A 15,778-nucleotide genomic window follows, 5' to 3' on the forward strand; every position below is an offset into this window, starting at 1 on the left:
TAGCTATACGTATATATATTTTTCTAACTTTTGCCTGGATTAAAAATCAATAACTAAATGCCACTAATCCCTCATGTATTATGATAAACTGAAGGCTACCTGTTTTGTGAGATGGTTTACTGTGAATTCTTGTACAATCATCAGCTCAGATTTCAAGAAATCTTAGAGGAATTTTAAATGTCTTTATCATGCAAATTAGGCAAATTCATTGTTTTCTGACTCAGCCATTGCTCAGGAAAAAAACACCACAAAGGTAGAATTTTGTATTTTTTATACTTGGGATAATCATAAAGCTTCGGAACTGAGTATCTACCACCCAAAGGGTTTTGGTATAATTTACTAGTCTGGCAAAAAAAGGAAATATCACTATAGCAACAAAAACAACCCAACAAACACACACAAAGCCATTCTGGGTGGATTATACAGAAACCAATGATGCAGAAATCATTTAAGAGGTTCTAATAACAGATCACATTCATGGGCAGTATTAGTAAAGACAGAGTGGAAGTGTCTGACGTAAGAATTTAATAGTAGGTAAAAGAGGACCTGGTGATGACGGAGCAAGTTGAAATAAAGGGAGGTGACTACAGTGACTCCCATATTTCTAGTTTGGGTAACTGGGGAGTAATCCATTAGACCTTCTAATCAAGGAATGGAAGAGAAATAAATCTTAAGAGTAAGACAATGAGTTCAATGTTGGCCATGAGAACACTCATAATAATTTAAGGCAGTGAGAATGATACAAGTAAATGGGAAGAGCGGTCAGGGCTTGAGATACAAGTTCGGAAGTTGCTAGATTGAATGCAAGATGTTTCTCCAAGAGGTACATGTTTATTTACTGTCTCTGATGACTTTCTTATTCCCAGTTAGAATAATACATTTCATAAGAATTAACTGAATGCCTATTATGTTCCAGGTCCTGTACAAAGCACTGGACACACTGTGGTTTAAAACACAGACTTAGACCCTATTCCCATGATCCCATAATTGACTATGGAAGTAGGCTCTGAGGCCAATTAAATACGCAAATATGGGATTGCAACTGTGAGAACTGCTAAAAAGAAGATAAGGGTGCAATAGGAGCATATAAATAGGTACTTAACAGATTCTGAGTGTTTAGGGAATGTTTCCCTGGGGATGATGCGGCCTGAAGGATGAGTAACACCATGAGCTACTGAAAACCACATGAATGAAGCCTTGACCATCTTTTGAAATTTAGAACACATTCCATCTTGTCTGGGAAGCTGATTAGCTTTCCCTTGGACACTTGAAACTTCCTTCTCAACAAACTTCTTCTTTCCAGGGTATCATCACTGGCAAAACTATCTTCTTTGCTGAAGCAGCCCTCCTCTTGGGGCTGTAGAAAACATGGCATTAGAGATCAAGTCCAAAGCCATCAATCTTAGTTTAAAGTTGACTGCCCATCCCTTTTTTTTTTTTTTGTCTTTGCTTCTTTCAGACCTTCTACATCAATATATAATCTGCTTGATAGCAAGGTGCTATGCTAAGCCTGGAATGCTTGTCAGAATTCACGATTTCATGTATGCAGTTAACAAAGTAAAATGAAGGTGATAATAAAAGCTTTCTCTTTGTAGCATGAGTTTATCTATGTAATAATCTTGTTTAATGCAAGAGAAAAATCCAAAGGAAAGAAAAACAAACCAAAACAAAAAAGGAAAATTACTGAAAGAAGTTTCAAAGGATGGGTAATTTGATGTCTTTTTTTTTTTAACATCTTTATTGGAGTATAATTGCTTTACAATGGTGTGTTAGTTTCTGCTTTATAACAAAGTGAATCAGCTATACGTGTACATATATCCCCATATCCCCTCCTGCGTCTCCCTCCCACCCTCCCTATCCCAGCCCTCTAGGTGGTCTAGCACTGAGCTGATCTCCCTGTGCTATGCGGCTGCTTCCCACTAGCTATCTATTTTACGTTTGGTAGTGTATATATGTCCATGCTACTCTCTCACTTCATCCCAGCTTACCTTGCCCGCTCCCCGTGTCCTGTGACTAACACATGAAGGTCACTGCGATTGTGTAGAATCTCCTGTACTTCATGGCAGTAAACATTCTAAGTATTCTAAATAGTCTCATTTCACTCCATTTGGCAAAGGAGAGGCTGTATGGTTAGGGGATGGGTGGACGCTGAACTGGTGCAGAGGGACAAAGGTGAATATTTATGACGGGTTTTATTAATCTCTAGCAGTTGGCAATAGATAGGAAAATAGACCGTTTTTTTCTAACTTCAGTTGGAAAATATTACCTACTGTTTATTTCAGTGTTTTAAAATCCTCAGTGATAAATAAGACACAAAGGATATGTTTTAAAACTGCATTTCCAATGAAAGAATTATATTAAAAAATCATTTGATGTTTCTCTCCAAAAAAGAAATTAAGAATTATTTTGTTCATTTACTTTTTTTTTTTTTTTTTTTTCTGTGGTACGCAGGCCTCTCACTGCTGTGGCCTCTCCGGCTGCGGAGCACAGGCTCCGGACGCGCAGGCTCAGCGGCCATGGCTCACGGGCCCAGCCGCTCCGCGGCATGTGGGATCTTCCTGGACCGGGACACGAACCCGTGTCCCCTGCATCGGCAGGCAGACTCTCAACCACTGCGCCACCAGGGAAGCCCCCTGTTCATTTACTTTTAAGACCAATCTCCGTCACTTTGTTTTTGCCACTCTCCGCCCTCCCTTGTTATAGCCCAGACACCTGATCCTTTTAGTTTCTTTAACATTAATATCAGGGCCTCCCTCATACAGTTCTCTGCAGAACATGTTACTCATCTTCAGGCCTCCTCATCCCCAGGGAAACGTTTTCCAAATGCTCAGACTATGTTAGGTACGTATTTATATACTTTTATTGGGCCCTTGTCTCCTTTTTAGCCGTTCTCACAATTGTAATCACATACTTATGTATTTTGTAATTGTAATGAAATTGTTCCTGCCAGGATTTTACTCTCCTTGCTTCAAACAGGATACGGCTCCAGTCTTTTCCATTTCAGTTTATGCTGCGAGATATTGCCAAATTATTCTTCCTAAAACAGCTGTTTCCATCATGCCACTACGAAATGGCAGGAAAGACAGTATATAAATAACTGAGGTTTATATGATAATGCTGTGATAAACATATAAGAAAAGAAACAACAGCTAGCTAAAGGAGAAACTTCCTTTTGGAACTAGGGAATCAGGAGAGGATTAATGAAAACTATCTGCAGGATGAGTTGGGGTTCATCACAAAAGGGGGGAGAGGAGAACTACAGGCTAAAAATAGGTATAGTCAGTAGCTCTTTACACCTACAATACAGAGTATAAGTGGGTGATGAGGGGGCATTTACAAGGGTAGAGGGTTTGGAGGAAGTAGACCAGGAACATTTGGAATCGAGCCTTTTTTGTATGCAATGAAAAGCTACTGGCGTAAGCATGGAAGCATCATGATGAAATTTTAGAGAATGACAATCAGAAAGAGGATGATAGGAGAATAAAGAGAAAATTATGAGGCTAGGAGTCTTTCAGGCAAAAGAGGATGAGGGCTTGAGCTAGGATGGCATGCTGGAGATGGCAACGAAAGGAAGGAGAAAGAATGCACCTGATGCCAGGTAGCGATGGGGTGGGTAGTCTGAGGGAGAGGAAGCAGTTAGGATGACTTTTTGGTAAGCGCCATGGATCACGGAGGAAATGGAAGATGGTGAGAGACCCTGAGTAATTTTAATTTCAAATATGTTGAGTCTGAGTTCTCTGGAGAACCCTTAGCTAGCAGACAGTTGTAACACTGCTTTGGATTTGAGGAGAGAATGAGGGGCTGGTAATACACATTCTAGTTCAAACTGTTACCACCAATAATTTCTATCCATATGAAAGGAGCCTTAGAAGAAATCTTGATGATAATTAGAAGTTTTAGTTAGTGGAAAGAAGGACCTCTTATCAGAGGAAGTACTTCCTTTTCCCCCAGAATTTTCCCCTTACGAAATCTTCTCTTTGCTGCTAGGATGAGCTGAGCTGGTTATAATGAAAACCCACATTTGGCTCACACATTCCCAAAACATGTGCCCATGCACATAGGCATGGGGACAGGTGACAAGAGTCCAGCAGAGCTTCACTATACCAGGCCAGTGGGATGGTCACTCGATATTCATTATCTTCTGTGTAATTTTACCTAGTATTTTTCACTTCACTTTGAAAAGCAGATCAATGTTTAGCACCTAGCCTGGAGCGACAAGAATGTATTAGAGCATTTATTCAGCTTTCTGTAATGAAATCTTCGTAGTAGCTCTGCTGAAATAATAACAGGCCCTGACAATGCAATAAAGCTGTTTGAATGACTGAATATTTTAGACCATTTAAAAAGTGTGGCAGTTGTCTATTTTTAACCAGGCTAAGAGAGCATTATCTAGTAGTTACCACGAGAAAAATGAAGGTGTTTTCATGAATAAATATCAAAAAAAATCAATTATCTGGATACAAATACAGGCCTTCAAAGAGCTTCAAAGTACTCCCCAATCCAATTTGTTTATACAAGACTTTCCCAATCTCAGCACTGTTGGGATTTTGGGATTTGGGGTCGAATATTTCTTTTTATTTTTAAGATTTTTTTTTTAGGTGAAGTATAGTTGATATACAGTGCTGTGTTAGTTTCAGGTGTACAGCAAGGTGATTCAGTTATACATACGTATATTTTTTTCCCATTTTTTCCCTTATAAGTTATTACAAAATATTGAGTAGAGTTCCCTGTGCTATACGGTAGGTCCTTCTTGGTTACCTATTTTATATACAGTAGTGTGTGTGTGTTAATCCCAAATTCCTAATTTATCCCTCCCCCTCTTTCCCCTTTGGTAACTGTAAGTTTGTTTTCTATGTCTGTGAGTCTATTTCTGTTTTGTAAATAAGCTCAATTGTATCTTTTTTTTTTAAGGATAATTCTTTGCTGTAGGGGCTGCCCTGTGTATACGAGAATGTTTAACAGCATCCTGTTCATCTACCTACTTGATACCATTAGTCACCCCCCAACTTGTGACAATCAAAAATGTCCCTATACATTTCCAAATGTTCCCTGGGGGTAAAACTGCCCCAGCTGAAAACTACTGGCTACATTGACAATAAATTTAATATCCACTTTTCAAAAAGGGCTGTAGAACAGCAAATGTTGGCTTCGGCCCTGTCTGAATGATTCTAGACTCCAGGTTAAAGAGGTTATATTTGATAAAGATTGACTGTTCACAGCGTGGAATGGTTTTCCTTTGGTACAGAAAGTGGGAAGTATTCATCTATACTCTGCAGTGCCTCACTTGTGCAAGTTCAGACTCATTGATTGAACATATTTTTATGAACAGGAGGTCACCAATTATTGAGGAATCATAGTCCAATTCCTATCTCTTTCCACAGTCATTACTAGCAAAGCATTTCTATGAACACAATTTGCTATGCGCTAAACTGTGTCACTCCAAAATTCATATGTTGAAGCCTAACTCCCAGTACTTCAGAATGTGACTATATCTGGAGACAGAGTCTTTAATGGGGTGATGAATGAGCCCCTTATCCAATCTGATTAGTGTTTTTATCAGAAGAAGAAATTTGGACTCACAGAGACACCAGGGGTGCAGGCACAGAGGAAAGACCATGTGAGGACACAGTGAGAAGCCAGCCATCTGCAGGCCAAGGAGAGAGGCCTCAGGAGAAACCAAACCTGACAACACTTTGATCTTGGACTTCTAGCCTCCGGAACTATGAGAAAATAAATCTCTGTTGTTTAAGCCATTCAGCCTGTAGTATTTTGTTATGGTAGCCCTAGCAAACAAATACGAATAAAAATTTACTAAGAATAATAATACTAATGAACTAAAAGTAATAATTTGAGTAAACGAAATCTTGATGATTGGTTAGAAATCTAAGCGTGCAATTTTGTAATCTTTCCTCAAGGAGAAAACAGGCTGATTAAGGTATACTCAGATTCCTGGTGTTCATTCCTATTTTCTGGCTCTCTTGCGCTGTGCTTTTTTCTGATCCCAGAGATTACAGAGACAATGAGCATACCTATAGGATTTAGGAGAACAGGCTGGAGGGCATGAGAGAAGGTGGGAAGCAAGAGGGACCTCAGAGCAGGGCACAGGACAGAGCCCCACCAGCCAGAGACACGGGGCAGAGCCTCTGAGATGTGTGAGCCCCCAGAGGTGCTGGGAAGAGATGCAGACCTGTGCTAGGCTGTGAGAAGTATTGCCCAGGAGCACAGGTGCTTTCTGTACCTTAGGATGCTGGTGAGTCCTGACCCGCCTCTTTCGCTGCTCCCAAGTTTTGTTTTCTATTTTGCTAAAAAAATGTTTTTCTAAGTTTTACATTATTGCAGGACAAACAAAACTAGAACTTACAGTTCGCAATTTTTGTAACTTATTTTATAAACTTCTGCGCTTCTATCACATTTCTGACAGTTGCAATACCTTTTTCCTCTAGGAACTTTCCTCTGTCTCCTCTCACGGTGACTATTTCTTCTCCTTTTTACTATATGGTTATATTTGATGAAGCAAAAAAAAAAAAAAAAATATGCTTTGCTGATCTGATAAAAACAAAAGCCATGATCCCAACCACTTAAGCCAGGGATCTGAAGTCAATCAGTGCTGTATGCAGATTCTATAGGGAAATGAGGAAGGGAACTCAGCTGACCCAGGAGAAGAGCAGAGGCAAAAGCCTTGCCAAAGACTCCATATGGTGGCGCCCAGAGAAGTGATATATATACCTATGCCAAGATGGGTAACATCACTTTCTCATCATTTATTAAACAAGCATTTGTCTGATCTGTGCCTGCCTCTATTCTGGGCACCAAGGATGTAACAATGAGCAAGACGTCATCCACACACTCAAAAACTCTGCAGCCTGATTGGGTGAGGACAGAGTAGAAGAACCAGATTAAATCTGGTTATTTTTTTCTCTATGGATTAAAACTGAGACTTCAAAGTATTATAACATTTAAAGGAAGTCATTTTTCTTGCAAGAGTAAATACAGAGTCCTAGAGTTTGCGGAGGAAAATTTTTTAAAATCATGAATATAGAAAATTATTAGGATCACAGATGATAGGACTGTCATTCTCTTCAACACTGAGATTAATTAAGATTTAGGACTGTTAGCTGCTTTGTTAATCTCTTCATTGCTGCTTTTGAAACAAGAATTCAGAACTATCAAATGACCATGTGGTCATGCTTCCAATACTGCTAATTTTCAATATGGAAAATTATTTCCCCTGTGTTCTAAGACAACATGCTGTTCTTTCAAGAAGTCATTACCTTATAAGGATATATTGGGATTCAAACTGAGCTATATCTTGTTTTATTTTTATTTATTTATTTTTGGTTGCATTGGGTCTTCGTTGCTGTGCACGGGCTTTCTCTAGTTGCAGTGAGCGGGGGCTACACTTCATTGCGGTGCGTGGGCTTCTCATTGCGGTGGCTTCTTTTTGTTGCAGAGCACAGGCTCTAGGCGCGCGGGCTTCAGTAGTTGTGGCACGTGGGCTCAGTAGTTGTGGCTCGTGGGCTCTAGAGCACAGGCTCAGTAGCTGTGGCACACGGACTTCGCTGCTCCAAGGCATGTGGGACCTTCCTGGACCAGGGTTCGAACCCGTGTCCCCTGCATTGCAGGCGGATTCTTAACCACTGCGCCACCAGGGAAGTCGGAGCTATATTTTGCATATTTGATTAGATTTCCTACTTTATTCTCTCCATTTAGTGCAAAGCCAGATCTCTTTTACCACCTCAATATTACTCTTCATTGACTAGGTTAAAACATCAACATACAGCTCCTCTTCTTTAGATGTTTTCCTTGCTTCCTCCCTCCTTCCTTCCCTCCCTCTTACTAATTATCAAAACAATATCCTTTCTGCCAAAGAGCACAACTGTAACTACATGAAAATAAACTTAAACACGCTGTTTTAGACAAATCTTAGATGAGTCCCAGCAAGCATCCTGGAACTTCACTATTTAATTTGGGGTCAAGTTCAGTGCATCTAGGACAAAGACCTACCACATTTCCAGATGTATTGTTTTCTCAGCAGATAAAAAGAAGTTCAAAAAAAGGAAATTTACAACTTTAGAAGATGATTTACAGAATAAAAAGACATTGTCTACGATTTGTATCTTCCTTCATCCGTTCATCCACCCCCTTCAACCATCGTCATTACAAATTTGTTCCCATAGCTATACTTCTATGGGATATAAGCTCTAGATATAATGATTTAATGACTACACATCTTTTAAACAAAAGGCCATTTACTTGCTATATATAAGCAATGTATTGTACTAAAGGACAAGCTGGACCTGATATTTTTACAAATTTGAGGTCTATACTACAAAATACTGGTTATTGCCAAACGCCTTGCAAGAATATTTGCTTGCAAAATACACTGTGATGCCCGATGTAAAAACTGATTGGAGGTAAGTCTGAAATTGCCTGAGTATAATACAGTATGCTAAGAGTCCACACTACATGCATATATTCATCAGGTTACATAAACACATGATTCCACTGACTTACACAGAAAGTTGATTAATTTTAAGTGGAGAAAAAAGTAAGGTAATGTGAATAGGGACATAGCATTGACACATTTGAAGAGCCTACTTCTGTAAATTTAAAATAAAAAAGTAAGGAATCGAACCCTCTTTAACTGGTTTCAAGCCAATGCCATAACCACTATGTCTTGCTCAATGAATGAGATATTAGTAAAAATTACCTAACTTTGTCAAAGTTAAATTATAGGCAATAATCCTATCTATCTGTATGGCATATCCATTTCAACTAGGCTTTCAAGATGCAACATCTTCTCTTATGGAAGAATTTTACATTTTCATGACCATACATTAACAATTTGGCAACTTGTGTGCTTTTGTGGTGTCGCACCCCTGATTACAGAAGGGATTTGGGTGACTGATGAACACTGAGCTGTGTAGGGGGTCTCAGGACACATTCTCCTAAATGTACTTGGACACAGTTGCTAGTTGCTGCCAGCCCGTTATAAATTCAAATGGTGTTGTAGGTCGACAGGAAGAGCCGTGGTACTTGGAGAAGAGAATCGAATATTTCCACTCACAAAAATTTTAAAAAGTTCATTCCCATCATACCAATTTTTTTTTTTTTTTTACAGTTGAAAAACTAATCAACTTGGGTCATTTGTTAAGACGTGGATGGATCCAGAGACTGTCATACAGAGTGAAGTAAGTCAGAAAGAGAAAAACAAATATCGTATATTAACACATATATGTGGAACCTAGAAAAATAGTACAGATGAACCGGTTTGCAGGGCAGAAACTGAGGTGGTACAGATGAACCGGTTTGAAGGGCAGATGTAGAGAAAAACTGTATGGACACCAAGGGGGGAAAGCGGCATGGGTGGTCGTGGTGGTGGTGTGATGAATTGGGTGATTGGGATTGACATGTATACACTGATGTGGATAAAATTCTAAAATTGATGACTAATAAGAACCTGCTGTAAAAAAACAACAAAAAAAAGATTAAGACCAAAATGCTTTCCAAAGTGGTTGCACCATGGCATTACTATTATTTTTGCTTCATAAACAGTATTACCGTAAGTTTAGTAAAATATTTTAAAATACTACAATTCCTCTGCATATATTTTATTATAAGTTAATATAACCTTGATGACTGATGGATAGTTCTCAGGGAGGTATAACCAAAGTTGCCCTATAATTGGGCATGACATTATGCCACAGTAAACTAGTAAAGATCTGATGGTGTCATTCTTATATCTTTGGGTCATACTTCTTCCTGAAATCTCCCTCTAAAAAAGTGTAATTAATTTTTTACAGCATTAAACTTTTCTTCTCTGTGGCATTTCCAAATAGGTTTAAATGGCTAATTATTCAACTTTCTCAGAATAATTAGCATAATCAGTTCTATATGTTTCCCGATCACCTGAAGTTTGGCATTTAAGTATAATTTATAATGCTTCGGACATCTGTAGTTTTTATTTTAATTCAGATGTTCTCCTATTTTTTTTTATCATATGCTTTCTTCATCTTCCAGTGAACTGCCAAAGATGGAATCAAGGATATATTTTAATGTATATATAGGACTAAAGGTTCTCAGTTTTACATGTGTTTAACAATATTTTTATCTAGCCAAGTAAAATAGAATATTCAATAATCTATTAAAATTATTTTAAGCTCAACAGCTGAGTTATTATCATTTCAATAATTTTATATATGCACATATATATGTGTGTGTGCATGTGTGTACTGAATGAATTAAATCACAAAGTTTTGATTTTACCTTTATGAAAGAGCTACAGATAATTCTCTTGAACAACATATAATCTACTTAAAAAAAATAGTTCATTCCCATCACACCAATTTTTTTTTTTTTTCCAGTTGAAAAACTAATCCCAAGGCATTTCTGAAGTTTGGAAACTTTTAGAAAAAAATCACTTAAATGTCTGAATGTTCCTTTATGTTTACAAATAAGGTCATAGCTGGCAAAATGTATGCTTTATGTGCGAGTTTATGCATGTGTGATTAGAAAAGGAAAAGTAGAAGCATAAGATGATAATGATAGCCTTCCAGTAAATTATGTTGCTTTTAGAATTTTGGATTTTGATTTCAAGAATTCATAAAATTATGGAGAACTGGCATTTTCACAGAGAACAGAATATCATTGTAAAAAGTTTCTGAAGTTCATTCTGAAACACTGAATGAAATGACTGTATAAAACCTAAATTGATGGATGATTTTTTTGGACCTATTAGTCAAACGTATCATCCCCATTCTGACACTGCAATAAAAAGGCTAGAGGATGGAAAGGCTTTCCTTACTGCGCACTCTCTTTTCTTGTTATGAAAACACTGAGCTCAACTTTGAAATTCCTAATTATACAACGTGAGTTTGCCTGGGTAGTGTGTCTGTAGCGTGGGGGCGGGTTGTGGAGACTGTGAGTTCGCAGAATTCTGGAACACTGACCTAGAAATGACATCTTCTTCTTCAGAGAAATATCTAACCCTATTCTGGCCTCCACGAAAATGAATGCTTTTTATAGAATTTTAACATATTTATTGCACTTTGGCATTAAGGAATGTTATACGTACGTTATGAGACACTGGGTATCTGGTAATAAGAGATCTTAATAAATATATCCATTAGTTGGCCAAATCCTCTTTCAAATATTCCTCATGGATGATTCTGAAGGTAGTACAAGCACTAGCAATCTCTCAAATGGTTAAAACCTACAGACCCTGAAACCGGATCGGCTTTTGCTAACTAAGCGAAGAATAATTTCCAGATTTCCTCTTCGGTTAATTTTTTCCGAACTATCCCGTATGCTGAATTTTAAAACTAACTTCTCACCCTGACCCTCCCAGCTCAGCAGACCTCCAAAGCAGCTACCAAAGGGTAACAAAACACGTTTTTACAGACAAACAACTAGAAGAAAGGAAAGCAGTTACCGTCTCCTCTGTGGCTTAATGTCAATGGGCTTGTGGGTTGCATAAGGCGATCCATGAACATAAGCAGCGCTTCGGAACCTAGCCACCTTCCCCAGTGTTAGGAACTCACAGCTGGTTGGCAAACTCATTTTATCCAAAAGGCGGGAAGTAAAAACAAATCTCAGTAGTCAGACCAGCATTCCTGGGAATGCTGGAAAGAACCTGTCAGAGAATGGATTTTAGACATATGCTGCTCTCTGGTCGCCGGGTGCTGCTTCGCTTCAAGAGTAAATGCGTGTTTCTCGGAGGCTACACGCGCTCTCTTGTTTTCTTTTCATGGATACGGGAAGCTTGTTGCTTATTTCTAACCAGAGTCAGTGCTCTGACCAGTTATTGTCTGACTAGATGAGGTAGAAATTCTGTAGAGCGCCACAAAAAACCTATTTCCACAAACCAGATCTCTTGACTAGGTAGCAAGGTTTAATCCATAAAAAATATCTGATGTCTAAAAGAACATTGACCTAATGTAACAGTGGTTGGGAAATCAGTTATTTACCTATACACCAAACATGCATCTGGTAGGGAGGAAATAATCAAGTATTTGGTATGTTTTCAAAGGGGGAGAACTGTTTGCTAAACTGATTATAGAGCCTTAGAAAATGAGATGGGCACATGGAAATGATTATGGTGGTTTTCCAATTTGCTGGTCAAAAACTGTGGGTTCTCATTCATAAATTACTGTTCACAACAGAACTGCACTAGCCTCTCAGGAACATAAAAATTGTCAGCAAAGCCCTTTGTATACTAACTTGGACTTTGAAACTGATTTTTTTTTCTTATTAGAAATATTCTCTCAGGAGGAACCTCTAGCTGCTCATCGGATGAAGACCTATCGAAAAACTGATAGGAAATTCTTTACTAATTGGAAGTTAACTTTTCATAACAATGAAAGACAAACTGGACAAAGTGTAAATCATTCCAAAATTCTACCTACGGCTGCAGCATCTCAGAGAAAAGTTACAGCTTTCACGAGCCCACAGTTTTTTCTAGTCTCTACCTCATTTCCTAGTGTTACAGCAACAAAACGACTGCAGCCCTTGTGTGTAGTCTGAATATAGGGGTTCAGAGTACTGTGCAGGGTAATTTTTATGTTTGAAAAATGATTTCTTATCCAGGATTTGAATAAACACAACCTATTTATTTAAGAGTCCTGGGACCTGGGCAAACACAAAGTATACCGAGAGAAAGCTATATCTTATTCTGTAGTGGCCAAATTCAAACACTGTTTGGATTTAAATAACACCATTTAAATTCAGAATTTTTTTAGTTTGAAAGGGAAGATAATTTCCCATTTGACAAGAAGCATTTCCTATCTAATGATGCTCTTTTTTGTACCTTTTTATTACAAAATTACACATGGTCATTTTAACACGCCAAATGACACAAAGGCATATAAATAAAACCCTTACTGTCTTTTCCTATGCATTAATCTCACCCGTTTTCTTTATGCTAATTCTATCAATCTATCAATATACATACAGATATATACATACACACACACACTATAATACATATACACACACACTGACACATACACAGGGCTTCTCTATCCTGTTTCTATCAAGTGGGGCTATACTATACATAATCTTCTACAAGTACTTTTGTACTTGAAATAAATCATGGATAATTTTTCAGGCAATGCATAGAAACCCAGTGTGTTCTTTTTAATAGTTACATAAGACTCCATAGAATGAATGGGCTTCTATACACAATAAACACATTTGTTAATATATTCTTACTGGTTGGTGCTTTTATTTCTGCAAGTGGGTTGCTAGATCCCAAATCCTGTGCAGTTTTCCCTTTAATAGCCTATGGCAGTCCATACTCCTAAAATGTCGGAAGAGGTCTATTTGCCCATACTCTTTTGACAACACCCTCTACTGACATTCAAATCTGTTTCCTTATAGCAGAAAAATAAGGTAGCCAGCTCTCCAAAATGCCCAGGGATTGCATACGGTTCTTTGTAAAAATGAAACTGTTATTAAGGTGCCTATGAAGGAAAGGGCAACCTACCTGAACTGAGATATACCAGGCAGAAGTCTGGAACCTCAACAACATGAGAGAACACACCCAAGCAAAGTAGAGGTAGCAAGGAATTTTTTGCTTAATTTGCATAATGAAGGGGAGTTCCTGCTATATTTCTACTCTTTAGTATATTTTCCTTAATAATACTTCATAATTGGGGAAACATAATTTTACAGCGTGGAGGTAGTGCCTAATGATTACCAACTAATTGTGATGTACAACTGTGTATAATTTATAGTTTTCAAATTTAAGAGGCCCTTTGGACCTACTGCCCATCTTAGAGTCCTAAGAACAAATGCACAATATTTTTACCTGTAAGCTAATTTAGGAGTCTTTTTCCAGTACTCGAGAATAAGATCTGCTGCCAATAAGAATTTCCTAAAAGAGGTGGAAATAAAAAACTGAAGGGTAAGACATAAACCTCTAGGGGAGGAAATATACAGCCACCGATAGATAGGTGAAATTCCTTGATTTTCTTAGCAGGGGCATTTTTTTTTTTAACATCTTTATTGGAGTATAATTGTTTTACATTGTTGTGTTAGTTGCTGCTGTATAACAAAGTGAATCAGCTATACATGTACATATATCCCCATATCCCCTCCCTCTTGCGTCTCCCTCCCTCCCACCCTCCGTGTCCCACCTCTCTAGGTGGTCACAAAGCACAGAACTGATCTCCCTGTGCTATGCGGCCGCTTCCCACTAGCTATCTATTTGACATTTGGTAGTGTATATATAAGTCCAATGCCACTCTCTCACTTCGTCCCAGCTTACCCCTCCCCCTCCCTGTGTCCTCAAGTCCATTCTCTATGTCTGCGTCTTTATTCCTGTCCTGCCCCTAGGTTTTTGCTTGTCCTCGGCAATGATTTACCATGAGCCTGGCAGGGTTTCCTGGGGATTACTTGTACTTAAATTGAGATGAGAAGGGATTACATCTTAAATCCAACCTGCCAAGAATTTAGAATCTGTGGGAATGATGGCCAATTAGCAGGGGTGGCCTCGGAGGCAAAATCAAACCTTCCTATCTTCCACAATTCCATTTCTCCGAGGCTTGGTAGAGGTGGCTAGGGACTCTACATTATGGAAAACACAAACACACTGGAGAACTTAATGTTATAAAATAGGGCTCAAATGTCACTAAGGAATGACCAGGCTTATCTAGTTACATTTTGTTTGTTTTTGCATACTGCCCATGGCATTCGGGCATGGAAATCTAGCATAAATCTCACTCATCAACCCCATGACTCTAAAACAAGGGCAGAAATCACATTAGGGTATCTAGAAAACCATTTTTATTTTTTCGGTATACTAGAAGTTCAATGCTGGTAATGTTCTTAACAGCAATTAAAAGTAATTGCTAGAAGGTAACAGTTTGAGGCAAGAGCACTTTTCTTCTAATAATTCCACCATTTATCAAAGAAGATTCTTTCAGCTGTTAGCTCTACCCTGGCCCGGGTTTGGCAATTCGCTAAGCTGGAGGAATTCTTTCAGGACACCAGGAAATCATCTGTTTACAACCCTACAGCACAAGAATCAGCTGAATCATTTTCCCTTACTCGTGGTTTAGAAGGACTCCCTCCCAGACCCTGTGTTCTCTATCACACCCAGACTGGCAAGCAATGCTTCTGGGGTTCAAACCCACCTTCAGCTGCCCAAGCTTTTCTCACTTTCTGACCTACGTATTTCCCAGTGAATGCATCCAATCCAGTGGCGTCAACTACCCATGATGTTCTAAGACAATCCCACATCTTCTTCCAGAGTCCATACCTTTCTGCTCACAAGAAAATTCCATTTGGGAGTCCCACAGCTACCTCATTCCAGCATTTATAATGTAATTCACATCAATTCTTTTTCCCTACCCCCCTAAAACACATTTCTTCCTGTTTTCTCTGGCCCTCTCACCATTCAGCCAATCACCCGACAATCACTTCTAATCAGGCCATGAATCCTAAAGACATAAATAATGTTCAATAATATATTATTATAACATAATAATATTATAATTATATTAGATTAGCAATGATAATAATATTAACAATAGATGATAGCTGACCTTGATCAGGTAATTTCTATGCGCTAGACACTGTTATTGGTAGGAATTAGCTCTTTTAATCTTTATAAAATTCTATGAATTGGGCACTAGCATTATGCTCATTTTGTAGAAAAACAAGGCAGAGAGGGATTGAGATAGATGCCCCAGGTCCAACAGAGTGTTAAGTGGTGGAACCAGAGTCAGGCATCAGTTAACCTGGCTCCCAAAATCAGACTATGTTATTCCTCTTGGCA

General features: G+C 38.5%; 1 protein-coding gene across 3 annotated transcripts in view; it reads right to left on the minus strand.

Annotated features, from left to right (window-relative positions):
* The window catches only part of PDE4D (phosphodiesterase 4D), a gene marked incomplete at its 5' end in the record, with an annotated part of 1,122,552 nt that overhangs the window by 406,986 nt on the left and 699,788 nt on the right, over nucleotides 1–15,778 (minus strand). Inside the window, one exon of one of the 3 annotated variants that reach the window (XM_082650736.1) lies at nucleotides 11,432–11,559. The exons of the other annotated variants lie outside the window; for them this stretch is intronic. Within the exon in view, the coding sequence (XP_082506862.1) occupies nucleotides 11,432–11,559 (128 nt within the window). Of the gene's footprint in view, nucleotides 1–11,431; nucleotides 11,560–15,778 lie in introns of those variants that run through there. 3 annotated transcript variants of the gene reach the window in all.

This window comes from Grampus griseus (genome assembly GCF_964374135.1).
Source record: "Grampus griseus genome assembly, chromosome: 3".
NCBI lineage: Eukaryota > Metazoa > Chordata > Mammalia > Artiodactyla > Delphinidae > Grampus > Grampus griseus.